Raw genomic sequence first — 16,974 nt, 5'->3', positions numbered from 1 at the left:
TGTAGTCCAAAACATCTGGAGGGCCGAAGTTTGGGGATGCCTGCTTTAGGACAATGAGTGTAATGTTCTCCAGGCCGGACCCGTTTCTTGCTCTCCTAAGAGAGTTGCTTCAAATTGCGAGGGGAAAGAGACTCTGGTGTTGGCCATCATGGGGAACACATGTTCCCACCTACCTTCCCCAACCCTCCAAAGTCAGCATAATGGAACTGCTTCCTGAAGAACTCTGAGGGGAGCTTTCTTGCTATTGGGCTTGAGTAATTTAATAATGTGTTGGGGTGGGGGAGCTGTTACTAGATACTAATGTCATCAGCTTTGGGACTACTTTTGGATGTGAAGGTGGATATTCTGACCTGGATAATCACTTACCTGTTGATTTAGCATATACCAACATTTAACAGTTGATTTTTAAAGTGTTAATATAATAATGATATTATTTATTTTATCGATCCCATTATCTCAATAATTCAGATTTTGGTTTTTTATGGGAAGTGCTTTGAACATGAATGTATGTGGTATATGACTAAATTTACTGGGACTGAAATGCTTTTGACTGGCTTGAATAGGTCCATTAACTGTAATAATGCCTCTAGCTTGTCTGATGCTGGAGGGAGAGATGAGCTGTGTGTGTAGAAACCTCTGACAAACCTCTGACTTTTGCATGTTTTAGTCCACAGGAAAAGAAATGCAGAAATTGGACAACCCACTAAATTCTTCCCCCTCCAATATGGTTCTTTCATGTGTGTGTGTGTGTGTGTGTGTGTGTGTGTGTGTGTGTGTGTGTGTGTGTGTGTGTTAGAACTGGCATGTGCAATGAGGTATGAATGGGGTCCAAAAGTTTTAAGTACCTAGTGGACAACCCCCTCTATGTATTCCTTATTCTTAAGATTTATGACTTCATTAGCAAAATAAATGATGAATATTTAGAAGCAACTGTAAAATTGTAAGTATTTAGAAGCTCAGAAGTATCAATTTTAAAAAGGAAAAAAAAAACTAACTTCCAAGTACATTTCACAGTTTATTTGTAGAGAAAAATTGTTCCCTATATCTGCTGGACTGAAAAATATGGCTGACAATTTCCCAATAAATGATTAATATCAAGCAACCAGTATATGGAATGCTGAACAAAGTCTTTTGGGTCCGCTCATTACACTCTGACAGAACCGTCTGTTTCTTTGACAATCTAGTCCTTTTGAATGCTTGTGGCACAATAAATAATTTACCTTCATTTATGACTGTGCTTGATGTCAGAATAATACTGCATGAAATCCTCTTGAGACAGTAAGGATTTAAATATAATGGAATGGTTCCTACTGTTTTGCTCTAAATGCAAAAAAATCTTTAAGATTTTTTGACTTAAATTCAAAGAACAAAATCTTTCCAGGATGCTGAGAAATAGTTCGTGTTTATGGTTCCAAGGTTGAGTGTAAAAAGAAAGTATCTAATAGCTGTTAACCATCTCCTATTTGCTTTTAGCTCAGCTTGGAGAACAAAGATCCATGTATAGAAACAATGGCATCTCCCAGGTTGCCATGGGACATCAAATGGATGGTTGTTATTTTTATTAGAGCATCCCTCATTTCATATGGTCAAGTTCTGAAACTAGGGAAATTCCATGCTTCATACTGGCTAGCTCTAGCTTTGGACCTAATGGCCTTTAAGAATACTGGAGCCATCTGCCACATCTGTTTCTTTCAGACTCGAGCTGTTGCCATCTGTTGCTTGTATATGCACCTGACTGAGCACACTTTTGCAGTCGCCTTGAAGTCTTCTACTCCTTGTATAAATACAAAGTCCTTCATTTGTAAGCTAAGCAGACGTCTCTCCAGATTTTAATGCAACAAGTTCAGAGTCTTCTATATACTTTCCATTAAACTGTTCACTGTTGGAGTCATGGTGGTATAGATAAATTGGAACCTCCGTGATGGAGGTGGCTGTGTAGGAGGTAGATCGCGTAGAACAATGTTCTCGCCGTCTTTGACCCCACTGGGTCTTATACTGCATCCATTGCCTCTTCAAAGCTCCTTGGACCTGCAGGTATAAGATATTAGAGTTTAGGCTAGTGTAATAGAAGATAAGGGGCTAATCTGAATTGATTCTAACACAGTGGCTGATAAATCTTGCCTTCCCTCTAAAAAAAACCCCCAGCTGGTATGGTGGCTACTTTCATTGGGGGTATAACTGCAAAAGGTGATGGTGAAATCTTGGAAGGCTTTAATACATTAGGTGAGATCCAAAGAACTGGCGTGCCAGTGCCCAGTCCTTAACGCTGCAAAAGATGCTCCTGTTGGTCAGGGGACCCTCCAGAATGCTGTGGGAAGGGGTACTGGGAGCAGCAGGAGGGGCAGTTGACAACCCACCTTGTGTGTGCAGAAATGCCTCCCATTCATGCATGGGCCTTTCAGGATCCAGCCCATTGTATATATTCTACAGTATTCCATATACTCACAGTGCATGCTTTCTAAAAAGGATTAAATTAGTGTGCTTAGCTTTTCATAAATGGGGATCTTGGCGCTGAAGATCAGGTCTGGCATCAGCCTTTGGCCCTGCACTCTTGAGTTCTCTGGATGTGCACTGAGGCTGCCACAGGTAGACTTGAGTGCTATGTTTTTTTATCAACATCCCCATTTTGTTTTCCTTACAATGTACCGGCTGTTCGTCCAGTCAATTGTGGAGAACATAAGATGGCATTGACAAGAATGCTGTCTCATAAGAGGTTTGACTCCTTAGTCAAAAAGTTTTGACAGTATGAACCTTTTCTGAAGTTCCTTTTGCCCAAGGCCCCCTCAAAAAAAAGAGAGTTTAATATTAATTTTCATGATGTAACCATGAAGCTAGAATCTTTCTTTTTCTTAAAAAGAAAACCATTTATTTTAATCTTCTGTACAGTGGTACCTCGGGTTAAGAACTTAATATGTCATTCAAGGCATGAAATCTCTTAGTTAGTTTCTCAGATAAAGATACGTTCTGTTCCCATCGTGTGATATACAGTGGTACCTCAGGTTAAGAACTTAATTCATTCTGGAGGTCCATTCTTAACCTGAAACTGTTCTTAACCCGAGGTACTACTTTAGCTAATGGGGTCTCCTGCTGCTGCCATGCTGCCAGCGCGCGATTTCTGTTCTCATCCTTAGGTAAAGTTCTTACTCTGAGGTACTACTTTCAGGTTAGCGGAGTCTGTAACCTGAATCGTCTGTAACCTGAAACGTCTGTAACCCAAGGTACCACTGTACTAAAATGAGACCCAGCAAAAGGTTTGAAGGTTGCAATCCCATGCAGATCTGCCTGGATGTAAGCCCCACCAAACACAGTGGGGCTTACTTCTGAGCAAAGATGCATAGGAAATTGTAAATAATGTGGATGCTGAGCAAATGGTTTTCCTAGATTAAGCTGTTAAGTCCAGAAAAGAACAACAGGTAGCCAACCATGTTGCTGGTTATCAACAAAGGCCACAATGCAAAAGGAGACATTTGCATAAGGATTGTTTTGGTCTAGTCAGGAAGTAAAAAAGAAAAAAAGTAAGTTATGTTTTGAAAATTAAACTGAGTAGAAATTTAAAAGCATTGAATCTAAAATTAGTAATGCAGCAAAGCTGAAAGGCATCTGTTCAGCTGTTTATTCTTCATTTCTTGATCCTTAAAGACTGTGGATACAACAAGCATTACCAGTGCCACTTTGTTAGCATTGTTAATAGATTTCTTTCCCTGTAATATTTGATAATATATTCTGAGTCTAACCATTTGCTATTCAAATACAAAATGAAGTATTTGAAGAATGTTGAAAGGGGAGAGACAGCAATATGAAAGAGATCCTAATTTCCATCTGTTCAAAGTGGTTCACATGTAGATTTCAAAGCGCATTGCTGAATAATGGCTGCTCCCCCAAACATCACGCTTTTTGTTTAAGATTCACAAATCATCTCTCTATTCATTCTGTATCATTAATGCACAATTATTGACTATGGAAGACATTAGCTTATTTCCCCCCCAAACAAGACCATGAATACTGGAAAGCCAGCGGGGTGTATTCGGGATTTGGGAAACCCAAGATACATGCCTCCTTGGCTGCAAAGCTCACTGGACGCCCTTGTGCCAGTCTCTCAGCCTAGCCTCCCTCACATGATGATGGTGCGAGGGTAAAATGAGGACTGAAGAGACCACCTTGAGTTCCTTGGAAAAGTGTGTGTGTGTGGGGGGGAGTAAATGCAGTGTAATTCGCTGGCCAGATTTTTCATGGTGGAAATGAATGCCAGGAAGGCATGATTTATAGTACACATCTGTTCTGAATGAACTGGCAGAGGGATAATATGACGCAATCCTACTCATGTCTATTAAAAAGTAAATGCCCATAGAAGGGACTTACATCCAGGGATATATGTACAGTGTTGTAGCTGTGAGGTTCTATCTGACATTAGTCCTACTCAGAGGAGACCCCCTGAAACTGATTAACTTGACTACTGTTTATAATACTTTTGAGTATTCAAAATGTTTCATGAACATTATCTCTGGATTTCTTACAGTATACCGTAGTACCGAGTTACAAACACCTCAGGTTACAAACGCTTCAGGTTACAAACTCCACTAACTTGGAAGAGTTACCTCGAGTTGAGACCTTTGCCCCAGGATGGGGCCAGAAATTGTGTGCCGACGGCGCAGCGGCAGCAAGAGGCCCCATTAGCAAAAGCACGCCTCTAGTTAAGAACAGTTTCAGGTTAAGAACGGACCTCCGGAATGAATTAAGTTCATAACTAGAGGTACCACTGTACATGGAAAGAATGTCATCATCCCCTGATTGTAGGGGAAGAAGTGAAGCGAAGGAATGGAGAATTGCCTACCCACCTAGGGGGCTTCTATTCTCATGGGTCACTCTCTCAGCTATGACACACTGCACTACCGGTAGTTATTTATAAATATGCTGGCCTAATTGAATCTCCCTAAGAGACTGCGGTCTAATTGGGAAAGCTTTGTGCTAAAAGATCAGACTTAATATTAATAAACAAGAGTTTTAAAAACCCTGTGCAAATAAGCCAGAGTCGGCTAGGAGATTAATATTTGCAACAGACCTGCAAAGATTTTTGGCTCACAACAGTAATAGCAAAAAGCCTCCAGCCTGCTCCAAAGTAGGGTGCTGAAAAGCTTGGGCAGACGACCAGGAAGACATTCAAATTTATATCTGAAAGGATTAGGATGTTGTAAAAATGAAAATTTTGTTTGAGCCATGTTGGCAGAGCCATCTTGTTTCTTATTTCTAGATATGTTAACTTGTTAGAACCCAAGCCACTATTTTGTACCACGCTCCAGTTGGTGGAGCTTGAGGTTCTAGTAAAAATTTTTTTTAATCTCCTCCTCACAGTCTCTGTAAACACACATTATCTATGCAAAGCAGGCAGGCTGCATAAACACCATCAACATGGTACCAGCAAGTGTACAGGCACCATTTATGTATTATAAATGTCATTTTGCGTTCATTCACTTTTGCCTGGTCCTTTCGAAGTGATCTCACAAAAAGGAGAAGGCCAGCCAATAGACATTCCCCTTTCAGTAACAGTGAGACTGATGCTCTTAGAGGGCTGTGTGGATAGCGCCATCATATAGTTTAGACACTAGGTGGCCCTGGACTTAGTTGGGTAGAATCATGAGTTTCCAGTTATTGTTCTGTTCTTGTTTAAGAGAGGCAAAACAGTGCTCGCCTAGCTTCCTAACTGGTATGTCCTCAGACCTTCCATGACAAGGGCTGAACACAAAGGACATTATGTTTCCTATTGATTAAAGCACCAATCCTAATGTCACTTACCTGGGAGTAAGTCCTATTGAATATAAATCGGACTTACATCTGACATGGCTAGGCTTACGTTATAAGACATGAAATTAAGCTATTCTTTCAGTGTTCTAGACAAAGCTTTTCTGGTACTGAACATCTGTGAATAAATAAGGCTGAATCACTTGTTCCAAACGCAGATATGGAACATTGTTTTTGAAACCATTTATTTTGGATCAGTTTCACCTGATTCTGCCTTTGTGCAAACCAGTCCAGTAATAAGCAATAAATCACTGAGAAACTGAGCTGCTATTGCACTATTATTAATTCCTTTCCTGAGCCATACCAAAAAACAACACTTTGATCTCTATGCACCTGGCAAGGGCTAGCTGGACAATTTCACTGGAAGGAATGGAGAGCTGCGGCTCCCAAGCTTTAGCTAACTGGTTGCACTGAATCTAAGGCACAGCATGGAAATTTTGGTAGAGGAAACCAGAATTCTTCCAGGTTGTCTGAAAGTGTGCTGAAAAACCAACTGTGTTTTCCTGCAAAATGAACACAGAAACTATATTATCACTCAACCAGGGTTGGCCTAAGACTTTTCCTATGTGATGTGTCCCCAAGTACCTACAGACTAGTGGTGGAATCATATGGAGGGGCAGCAGCCTAGCTGAGGAAGCAAAGGGCAGGAAGCACAAAGAGGTGGCAGATGGTCAGGAGTTCAGGTGCGAGGGCAGTGTGGTGCAAATGCATGGGCAAAACTAATCCAGCACTCCTTCCAGTGTTTGCACCATGCCAACCTCCCTGCGGCCTTACCTCTTTCCCTCTCAGCAGGCAACTATTAGCCACGTGCTGGAAAGTGAGGGCAGCAGCTCTGCCCCACTTTGTGAATTGCTTTGGGGGGGAAAGTGACTAAAACTAAACAGCCGGTCCAAGCTAGCAACAAGCAAGCACTACTGACACTAAGATGCCAGCTCACAGGGACAAGAATAGCTGGCAGGAATTAACTTATAGAGTTTTCTGCTGCTACAAAATGTGGGGATTGCCACTAGCTTAGGTAGCGGCCCAACTTTTAAAAGAGACTAAAGAGAATTCATGCAGGTCTATCAAATGACTAATAGCTGTGTTAGCAAAATAGAGCCTCCATGTCACTGAAAACCAGTTGCCGGGGTGGGGGTGGGGGCAATTGCCTTTAATGCCCTGTTCGGGAGTTTTCTAGTGGTATCTAATTGGATACAGGATAGGATGAACTACCTCGCTTTTGACACCATCAACCATAACATCCTTCTGGACCGTCTAGAGGGCTTGGGAGCTGGGGGCACTGTCATACAGTGGTTCCGCTCCTTCCTCCTGGGTCGTGTTCAGAAAGTGGGGGGGGGGATGAGTGTTCAGACCCCTGGGCTCTCACTTGCGGGGTGCCTCAGGCTTCTGTCCTCGCCCCCCATGCTTTTTAACATCTACATGCAGCTGCTGGGAGAGATCATCAGGGGGGTTGGGCTGGGTGTTCATCAGTATGCGGATGATACCCAGCTCTACCTCTCTTTCAAATCAGAACCAGTGAAGGCGGTGAAGGTCCTATGTGAGTGCCTGGAGGCGGTTGGAGGATGGACGGCAGCTAACAGATTGAGATTGAATCCTGACAAGACAGAAGTACTGTTTGTGGGGGACAGGAGGCGGGCAGGTGTGGAGGACTCCCTGGTCCTGAATGGGGTAACTGTGTCCCTGAAGGACCAGGTGCACAGCCTGGGAGTCATTTTGGACTCACAGCTGTCCATGGAGGCGCAGGTCAATTCTGTGTCCAGGGCAGCTGTTTATCAGCTCCATCTGGTACGCAGGCTGAGACCCTACCTGCCTGTGGACTGTCTCGCCAGAGTGGTGCATGCTCTAGTTATCTCCCGCTTGGACTACTGCAATGCGCTCTACGTGGGGCTACCTTTGAAGGTGACCAGGAAACTACAGCTAATCCAGAATGCGGCAGCTAGACTGGTGACTGGGAGCGGCCGCCGAGACCACATAACACCGGTCCTGAAAGACCTACATTGGCTCTCAGTACGTTTCCGAGCACAATTCAAAGTGTTGGTGCTGACCTTTAAAGCCCTAAACGGCCTTGGTCTAGTATACCTGAAGGAGCGTCTCCACCCCCATCGTTCTGCCCGGATACTGAGGTCCAGTGCCGAAGGCCTTGTGGCGGTTCCCTCGCTACGAGAAGCCAAGTTACAGGGAACCAGGCAGAGGGCCTTCTCGGTAGTGGCACCCACCCTGTGGAATGCCCTCCCACCAGAGGTCAAATAGAATAACAATTACCAGACCTTTAGAAGGCATCTTAAGGCAGCCCTGTTTAGGGAACCTTTTAACGTTTGATGGATTTCTGTATTTTAATATTGTGTTGGAAGCCGCCCAGAGTGGCTGGGGGAACCCGGCCAGATGGGCGGGGTATAAATAATAAATTATTATTATTATTATTATTTTATTTATTATTATTATTATTAAAGGACCATAGCTCTGTGGTACAGCCTATACTCTGCATACAGAAGGTCCCAGGTCTAATCCTGAGCATCTCCTGTCAGGGCTGACAGTAACCCCATTCTGAAGACAGGGGGAGCTTCTGCCAATCAGTGTAGACCAGGAATTCCCCAAACTGCGGCCCTCCAGATGTTTTGGCCTACAACTCTCATGATCCCTAGCTAACAGGACCAGTGGTCAGGGAAGATGGGAATTGTAGTCCAAAACATCTGGAGGGCCGAAGTTTGGGGGTGCCTGGTGTAGACAATACTGAGCTAGATGGGTCAGTGGGGTGACTCTATGTAAAACAACTTCATGTGCAACTAAAAAATGGGGAAGGTGGGGAAGCTGACATCCCTCTTTCTGTTTTACACTTTTTGCCCTCAAACTCAGTTTGCTTTAGGCCAATTTGACAGCTGAAAGCTCCCTGGGAAAAAGACGGGATAATTCTATTTGCTTAGGAAGAAGTAGCATGAAGCACAGATTCCAGCAAAATTAGCAGTGCCTGTACCACTGGAGCCTATATAGACAGGGCTTCCAAATGCCACACAGTGAGTTCTTAGTAAAACTGGGATGTGAACTCTGTGGTTCCTGGATCCTGGCCTTGACCTCAGGTCATAAGACATGCAACATCTCAACTCTCAGCACTTCCAATAAAAGAAACTACAGATGATTATGAAACACTAGTGTAATGTTAAGTTCAGTATCTAGACTCAGAAAAATATCAGTAGGTTGAAGCCACTGTTATGCCTGCACCACTGTTATGTGGCACATTTGACGCCTTTATCTGCCCCAGCTGCAACAAAACATGTCTCTTCCGTATCAGTCTCTACAGCCGCAGCTGGTGCTGCAACCTTTGACTTCATTGTCTCCTGAGACAGACAGATGCCTGCCAATATGTCTGCATATTGGGAAAACATAATGTACATTTAAAGATGGCCTTAAGTGATGAAATAATCAGTAGAAGAGACACACTTCAAGTAAGCAATTTGCTCAGTAAGAACACACACATCAATTTTGTGCTTAAAACTGATCGGATCCAAATTTGGGGTGGAAGAGATAAAACCATTTGATTTCTAAGTCAGCAGGAAAAAGACTGCACATTGTCCCCCCCCCCCCTAGAGGTGAGAAATTATGGGCAGACTTCATGGGGTCAAGTTTCTTTTTGGGTCAGAGAATATATTGGGTTTTATAGAGAGATATTGGTTTTTTTATAATAACATAGGTGGTTTTGGTTTTTTTTAAAAAAGAGAACTATATAATTAGAAGAGAACTTGTGCAGGTGCCGGACAAAATGATTCAGATTCAGATTATTCTGCTTTCCCAATTCAGAGCTTCTGGAAATCCCTCATTCAAGAGGAGACAACCAGAGGGGCCAATTTATTTTCTTTCAACAACCAGGATCAGTTTTGCCCCGCCAAAGTTAAGGAACATAAGGAGCTGCTTCATAGCAAGACAGGCCCATTTATCCCTCTAGCTCAGGCATGGCCAAACTTGGCCCTCCAGATGTTTTGGGACTACAATTCCCATCATCCCTGAACACTGGTCCAGTTAGCTAGGGATGGTGGGAGTTGTAGTCCCAAAACATCTGGGGGGGGCAGGTTTGGCCATGCCTCCTCTAGCTAATTCCTGTAGTGGTTGAAGCGATGGCAGCACTTACCTGACCTCCCATCAGCAGCGTTGCCGCAACTTAGCAGGAGCGCGAGGGGCTAGGTAGCAGTGCCGCGCCAAAGCACTGGCCTGACTGCCAAACTGTCTCCGCTGATGCATTGGGTTTGCCCCTGCCTTCCCCTCCCCATCCTGTTTATGTTATAAATTGTAATCCTACCACATCTGGAGAGCACAGGATCCCCTTCTTTTATACGAGTTAAGATTTTAGAAAAGAAGAAAAATCTATATATACTAACACCTATGTCAAAAAATCAGTAAAGCTGGGATATCTGATATTATTATTATTATTTATTATTATTTAATAATAATAATAATAAATTTATACCCCGCCCATCTGGGCGGCTTACAACAGAAAATTGAAATAAAACAATCTATTAAGCATTAAAAGCCCTAAACAGGGCTGCCTTCAGATGTCTTCTAAAAATCTGGTAGCTGTTTTTTACAGCCTAACCGGAAACACATGTTAATTGCCTTAAAATTCCACTGCCTTTCTGAATGAAGGATTTCAGCCCAATTCTTGGAAGTCAGCTTAATATTAAAGCCTTAGCTTTAGGCTCTAAACAAAAAATCAATAAAACACAGTTTTTAATACAGTGGTGCCTCACAAGACGAATTTAATTCGTTCTGCGAGTTAATTTGTTTTGCAAAAAATTCGTCTTGCGAATCGCGGTTTCCCATAGCAATGCATTGAATTTTTTTTCTTTTGCCCATAGGAACGCATTAATTAAATTTCAATGCATTCCTATGGGAAACCGCGATTCGCAAGAGGAATTTTTCGCAAAACGAATTCGTCTTGCGAGTCACCATCAGATCGCAAGACGCGTTCGTCTTGCAGGGCATTCGTCTTGCGAGGTACCACTGTATTCAGATTGAGGCCTGCAATCCCTCAAACACTTTCCTGGGAATAAATCCCACTGAACTCAATGGGCCTTACTTCTCAGCAGACATGCACAGGCTCGCATTGTAAACACCTGTGTGGATTCTAACCAGTGAAAGGAAACACACGGATTGCCAACCCAAATGTTTTAGGCCTTGGGAAACACATTTTTGTATGGATATTTAATATTTTGTCTATGGGAGATAATGTACTCATGCACAGCTCTGATCTGAAAACTAGGCCTTTGGGTTTCTGCATAAGAACAGATAATGAAAAAGTTGACGGCTCCAACAGGAATTCCTACCTCGCAACTTGTATGTCCTAATTAATACATTGGGAAAGCTTTAGAATGATGGCATACAGTATTTCCCCCTTCTCTAGGAATGTGTCATAGACTGCTTCATCATTATAGCTAGAAAACGTCAACAAGCAATTTTAGGAGTTCCTCCTTTCCTCTTAGCTTTCATTTCATTAAACTGTCCTGTATAAATAAAAGATAAAATGCATCTCTTTATGTCAGGCAGCTGTTTGTGAGGATGTTGTGGCAGTATGTCTGGGTGGGTCCAATGCACATAGCAGCTGTAAAATGGCCGCAGGGCTTCTTCCTGTCGCTACAGTGTGCAAGCAAATGGAATAGTGGCTGTTAGCAAAACCCCAATGTGGCAGTTTTGAGCAGCCTAATTATGCAGAAAACGATGCCACGTTTGGGAGAGGGAGTCCATGGCAGCTGGAGGAACCTTGGAACCTTTGGTGATGCCTCACTTCCAGGTAGGGTCCTTCTGTGAGAGCTGTCACACAAAGACAACAGTGGCAACTTGATGTTAAAAGGGACCCCCAGTTTACGCACACCCTTCTTGGGGCAACAGCCACTGTGGCTTTGCTTGGATACTGATCTCCTCTGAGCCAGGGGTGGGGGACCTCTTTAAGTCCAAGGACCTTCCTGGAGCCACAGGCAAAAGCAGGTGGAGCAAAAGTGTAAATTTTACTTTGGTACAACAGAACTAGTTTCTACACGCACCCCCCCCCCCGTGTTCCACCCAGACGAGCAAAGAGGCAGTGTCACAGTTCGACACATTCCAGTCAGGCAAAAACACTTGAGGGGCAAAATAGGGCCAAGTGAGGGATATGAGCTGCAGAGAGTAGGGAAGAGTTCCAAGGGCCTGATAAAGAGATCTGGAGGGCCACATTCCACCCCAGGCCTGAGTGAGGTTCCCCACTCCTGCAGGTAGTCAAAATAATCTTGCAGCATCATTAAGTTTATTTCTCCCCTTTTCTCACATGGCCTTTCAAGAAGGGATGTTTGACATTCTTCCCCCAATTTTTTTTAATCATTATAGTAGAGGAGGAATGTAAACATAAAGCCATATAAAATATTGATGCAACAAGATGAGAGTGTGAGAGAGCAGGGACTTCTGGAAGGCCCAGTGCTAGTTATTAAATGTGTGAACGAAAGGATGGACAAGATGAATGCTATGTAGCCAGCCTTTCAATGCTTCTCAGACTATTTAGCACAAGGAATTCGTATGTACGGGTTTCATCATACAAATGGACGTTTGCAGTCAGTCAATACTGAGACACATTAATGACATATACATACGCTTTCTGTGTCACCATTTTATGATATTATATTTTATAACCAGGATCCAAACAGTCATGCAACTATTTCCAGATGTGATGAGGGAGGTTGGGCTTGTGTTTCTCAAAGTGTGTCTTTACAGTGCCTGCCACAAATCAAGTCTTTTTAAAAAGAGCTTTCAAAAATGTCACGATTTACTCAAAAAACGAAAAGAGCCTATGACATTGGATCCTAAGATAAATCAGCTTAAGACAGTGCAAGGCATGAAGTTTCTCCCCTCACAACCATCTCCCGAGCCCTGTTGGAAACCGGGGGGGGGGGGAGGAGGAAGAATAACCATTGGACTTGGATCCTAAGATACGTTAACGAAGTTTATGGGAGAAAAGTTTTCCCTCTATCCACAGCACTCCATTTTGCATTGACACACCAAAATGGCTTTTCCCCCTTTAAAGAGCCTATACCTGGCTGGGCAGCAGTAATAGTGTTGTTCCAGCCCCAAGGAGGAAGGAGAGAGATCCCTCCCTTCTCTTGACCAGTGTGCTTCCAGGAAGAAATACCCCAATGACCCTTGGGAAATGTAGTTTTCCCAGCAGCAATTTCTTAACTTGGATTTCCATGGAACAGAAACTGTGTTTTTTCTGGGGGGTTTTTCAGAGAAGCAACTTGGCTGATTTTCCAAGCCAATCTGACATGAGATGGGAGAAAGTCGTCCATGTCTCCTTATTATACTAAGAGTGAACAACAGTCTTGTAAATTGCCATAACATAAAGTTCCACTGTTTCATATGCTTACCTCTCCATTGAAGAAACAGAAAATAGTTGCCACAAGTAAACCCTAAGAAGAAGAAAACAGAGAAAATTATTCAGACTCTTTCTTTATCTATGCTGTGGCTGCTTAGGGTGCAAAGTAATGATACAAAATTTAATAGCACCTTCATTTCATGCTGTATAGTTGGACTCTAATATAGCTAAAGAAAACTGTCCTACAATTACAGCATCTCATTGTTGAAAGACAAAACAGTGATATCTGCCTGGTTATCTCCCCCTCACCCCTATATCAAAGCCAGCAATGGCACATCCTCAACTAAGAGAATCAATAAAGGGGGGGGACCTTTGTGTGAGAAATATATCCACTAAATGAAAGATGGAAATTCGTGGCACATTGGTTTAAAAGCTGCTATACATTCTCAAAAAAAGGAAAAAAGGACGAGAAAAACACCACATATGACCCCTAAAAGACAAGCAGATCTATAATACTAATACTAATACTAATTTATTATTTATACCCTGCCCATCTAGCTGGATTTCCCCAGCCACTCTGGGAGGGTTCCAACAGAAAAATGAAATAAAATAATCTATTAAACATTAAAAGCCTCCCTAAACAGGGCTGCCTTCAGATGTCTTCTAAAAATCTGGTAGCAGTTTTTCTCTTTGACATCTGATGGGAGGGCCTTCCACCGAGAAGGCCCTCTGCCTGGTTCCCTGCAACTTGGCTTCTCATGAGAGAACCGCCAGAAGGCCCTCGGTACTGGACCTCAGTGTCCGGGCAGAACGATGGGGGTGGAGACGCTCCTTCAGGTCTATTGTGGCGTAAGCTTCCATTTGTGCCAGTGGCAGCTTCACATTTGTGTGAGGAATGGGTTAACCTCTCCCCCCACACCATTGTTCTTAAGGACAGAGGGACAGAGGGGTAGGGGGCTGTAGCTCAGTGGTAGAGCATCTGGTTTGCATGCAGAAGGTCTCGGGTCCAATTGCTGGCATCAGTCAGGGCACTGCCTAGCAAGACCTTGAGGGTAGAGAGGGAGGAGGAGGCTGGCAGGGACAGCTGGGAGAAGAAGGACAGGAAATAGCAGTAGAAGAAGGGGAGGGGGTGGCAGGAAGCAGCCAGGGAGTGAAAGGGCTCGAGGATGCTGAGCAGGAGCCTCAGCACCACTCCACCAGCTCGGGAACAGAGGGGGAGATTACGCAGGTCCCCGTCAGCAAGGGAGAGGCAGGAGTGGAAACGTAAAACACAGAGGCGGAGATTAGGGCTGGCTAAGCTTTTATGTTGGATAAAAAGCTGCCAAAAGTTACTTCCTGGATCTGAGTCTGACAGTAGAGATGGCTGAATGATGTCTGCTGCTTTGTACATATGTAAATAAAGACTGAAATCTGTATAGCTTTGAGTGATCAGCACCATTTCTTGCGGAGAGCACCCCACTACTCTTACAGCAGCCCTGTGAGAAATCCTGGAGTGCTGCTGCCAAGCCAGTGTAGACAGTACTGAGCTACCCTGTTTCTCATATTTTAAGACATACCCATAAAATAAGCCATAGCAGGATTTTTAAGCATTCAAGGAATATAAGCCATACCCCGAAAATAAGACATAGTGATAGGCGCAGCAGCAATGCCGGCCGCAGCAGGAGGAGGAGCGAAAAAATAAGACATCCCTTGAAAATAAGCCATAGTGTGTTTTTTTGAGGAAAAAATAAATATAAGACATGTCTTATAATATGAGAAACACGGTAGATGGACCAGTATACTGTCTGACTCAGTATCAGGCAGCTTCCTATGTGTTCCTATGATCCCCACCCCCCTTGTCGCTCATATTTGAAAAGGAAACCTCACAATGCACACACAATAGTAAACTATGTTGTACTACCGAAATGTGTAGTACAAGGCAATTCAATCCATGTGGCCTTGGAAGTAAATCTTACTGTGTTCAATTGGGTATTTACAGGTGTGCATCAGACTGCAGCCCGAGACACTTTTCCAGCACCAAAGTACAGGTCTTTCTCATTTGTGCCCCTATCCTCTCTAACAAAAGACACTTTGGGTCACACGATTTTCCTCCTTTCCTGCTCTTATCCCTCTAAATTCTCTTCTCATTTGCAGTTTTATAGCCATGTTGTCTTTCACAAGAGGATAACGGGGATCATGGCTTAAAGACAATGAGTTTGCTCAGATGGCCTTGAAATTAGATTTTAGTTAACAGTCTGAGGTGAGAAAAGGAGCCTGGTGTGGAGGGCAAAATGTGTCTTGTATTTCTACAAGACAGAACGTAACAGCAGTAAATGGGTAATCAAAATGCATGCACAGTTAAGAACCTTGCCATTGTACATTGTACAAGAAGGTGAAGCAAGGCCTCTGTTTATGACTTGTTTAAAAAGGTGAAATGGGATGGAATTCAGATCTGTAAATGCTTGACAGTTTGACCCTGACACTACTGTCCTCCTTGCTTAACTGGTAATTATACTGCAGACATTTGGTGGCTATATTATACAGTGGTGCCTCGCTTAACGAATGCCCTGCTTAATGAAATTTCCGCTTAACGAAAGGTTTTTTTCTAGTGGAGGTTGCCTCGCTAGATGAATTCGTTTTATGAAAAATTTGTCTAGCGAATCGCGGTTTCCCATAGGAATGCATTGAAATTCAATTAATGCGTTCCTATGGGCAAAAAAAAATTCAAAAAAAAAATTCCAATGCATTCCTATGGGATTCACTAGATGAATTTTTCGTTATAAGAAAAGACCCGTGGAACGAATTAATTTCGTCTAGCGAGGCACCACTGTATTAAGATATTAAGGAAGATGATGCAAAAATGGCAGACGCCTACAGCGAGAAATACAGGGTGAGTCCTTTAAAAGAGGCCCCGTGGATACAGAGTACACACACAGGGCCTCTTTTAAAAGACTCACCATGTAGCTAAACAGTTCCCATGATCTGACCGCTGAACACATTTTAATGTTTACCCCACGACAAAGCAGTGTTATTCAACAGTAGTTGTTGTCAGACTCCCACATTATGTTACAGCTAAGTTGCAGTAAACCTGTAGTCGGGACTCATACATATCTAGGGAATGACATGTCACCATTTTCATTGGAGAAAAACCACATTCAGATGCTAATATAAACACCTTGGGGCAGCAGCGGAGGAAGCCTCTCGGGCACCTGGGGCCCATAGTGGTGCCGCGCTCCCTATCCCGCCCGCTCTCCGCCCGCTGTCTCCCCCCCCAGTTGTAGGGCAGCTGAAACCCTGGGGTGCCCAGTACCCTTAGGGAGGAGGAAAGGAAAGGGGGGACCCGGGGCTTCAGCTGCTCTACAGCTGGGGGAAGGCAGTGGGTGGACAGCACAGAGCCTGTGGGCACCTGAGATGTATGGCTCAGGTGTACTGCAGGCCCTGCGGTAAGTACTGCCTGCCATTTTGTCACCCCTGTCAAGGTGACACCCGGGGTGGGGCACCCCCTTCCTATGCTGCTGCCTAGGGTAGAAGTGGGATTGTGAGCACCCAACTTCCATGCATGCGCTAACATCCACATTATAATGGAATTATGGCAGCTCATGCAATCCCTTTCCCGCCAAGGTTTGCACTTGCTCATTCAGTGATAAACTATGGTTTATCATTACATTTGGCTTGGGCTAAGTATATGAAATGTTCTGAACGTTCTAAACCACCATATAAAGACTGTGCATTATTACTTAGTTTGTTGCCCAGCTTGTATTGCGTTTCACTTATTTAAGTCAATAGCAATAATTGCTAATAAATCCTAATTAACAAGGATTTAATTCATTAATTCATTAATGTTTGTTTGGGAATAGGTAGTTTGGGGGTGTACT

At 43.5% G+C, this 16,974-nt stretch overlaps 1 protein-coding gene across 2 annotated transcripts in view; it reads right to left on the bottom strand.

Annotated features, from left to right (window-relative positions):
- Positions 1–1,014: 1,014 nt before the first annotated feature.
- CALCR (calcitonin receptor) overlaps positions 1,015–16,974 on the bottom strand; it is a 140,014-nt gene continuing 124,054 nt past the window's right edge. For both annotated transcript variants that reach the window (XM_035129172.2, XM_060280765.1), the window contains exons 12-13: positions 13,173–13,214; positions 1,015–2,028 (exon numbers count right to left, since the gene is read on the bottom strand). In XM_035129172.2, the coding sequence (XP_034985063.1) occupies positions 1,807–2,028; positions 13,173–13,214 (264 nt within the window). In that variant the 3' untranslated portion in view covers positions 1,015–1,806. The remainder of the gene's footprint in view (positions 2,029–13,172; positions 13,215–16,974) is intronic.

This window comes from Zootoca vivipara, chromosome 12, assembly GCF_963506605.1.
Source record: "Zootoca vivipara chromosome 12, rZooViv1.1, whole genome shotgun sequence".
NCBI lineage: Eukaryota > Metazoa > Chordata > Lepidosauria > Squamata > Lacertidae > Zootoca > Zootoca vivipara.
The sequence above is the reverse complement of the archived record's forward strand: the minus strand, read 5'-3'. Positions and strand labels throughout refer to the sequence as shown.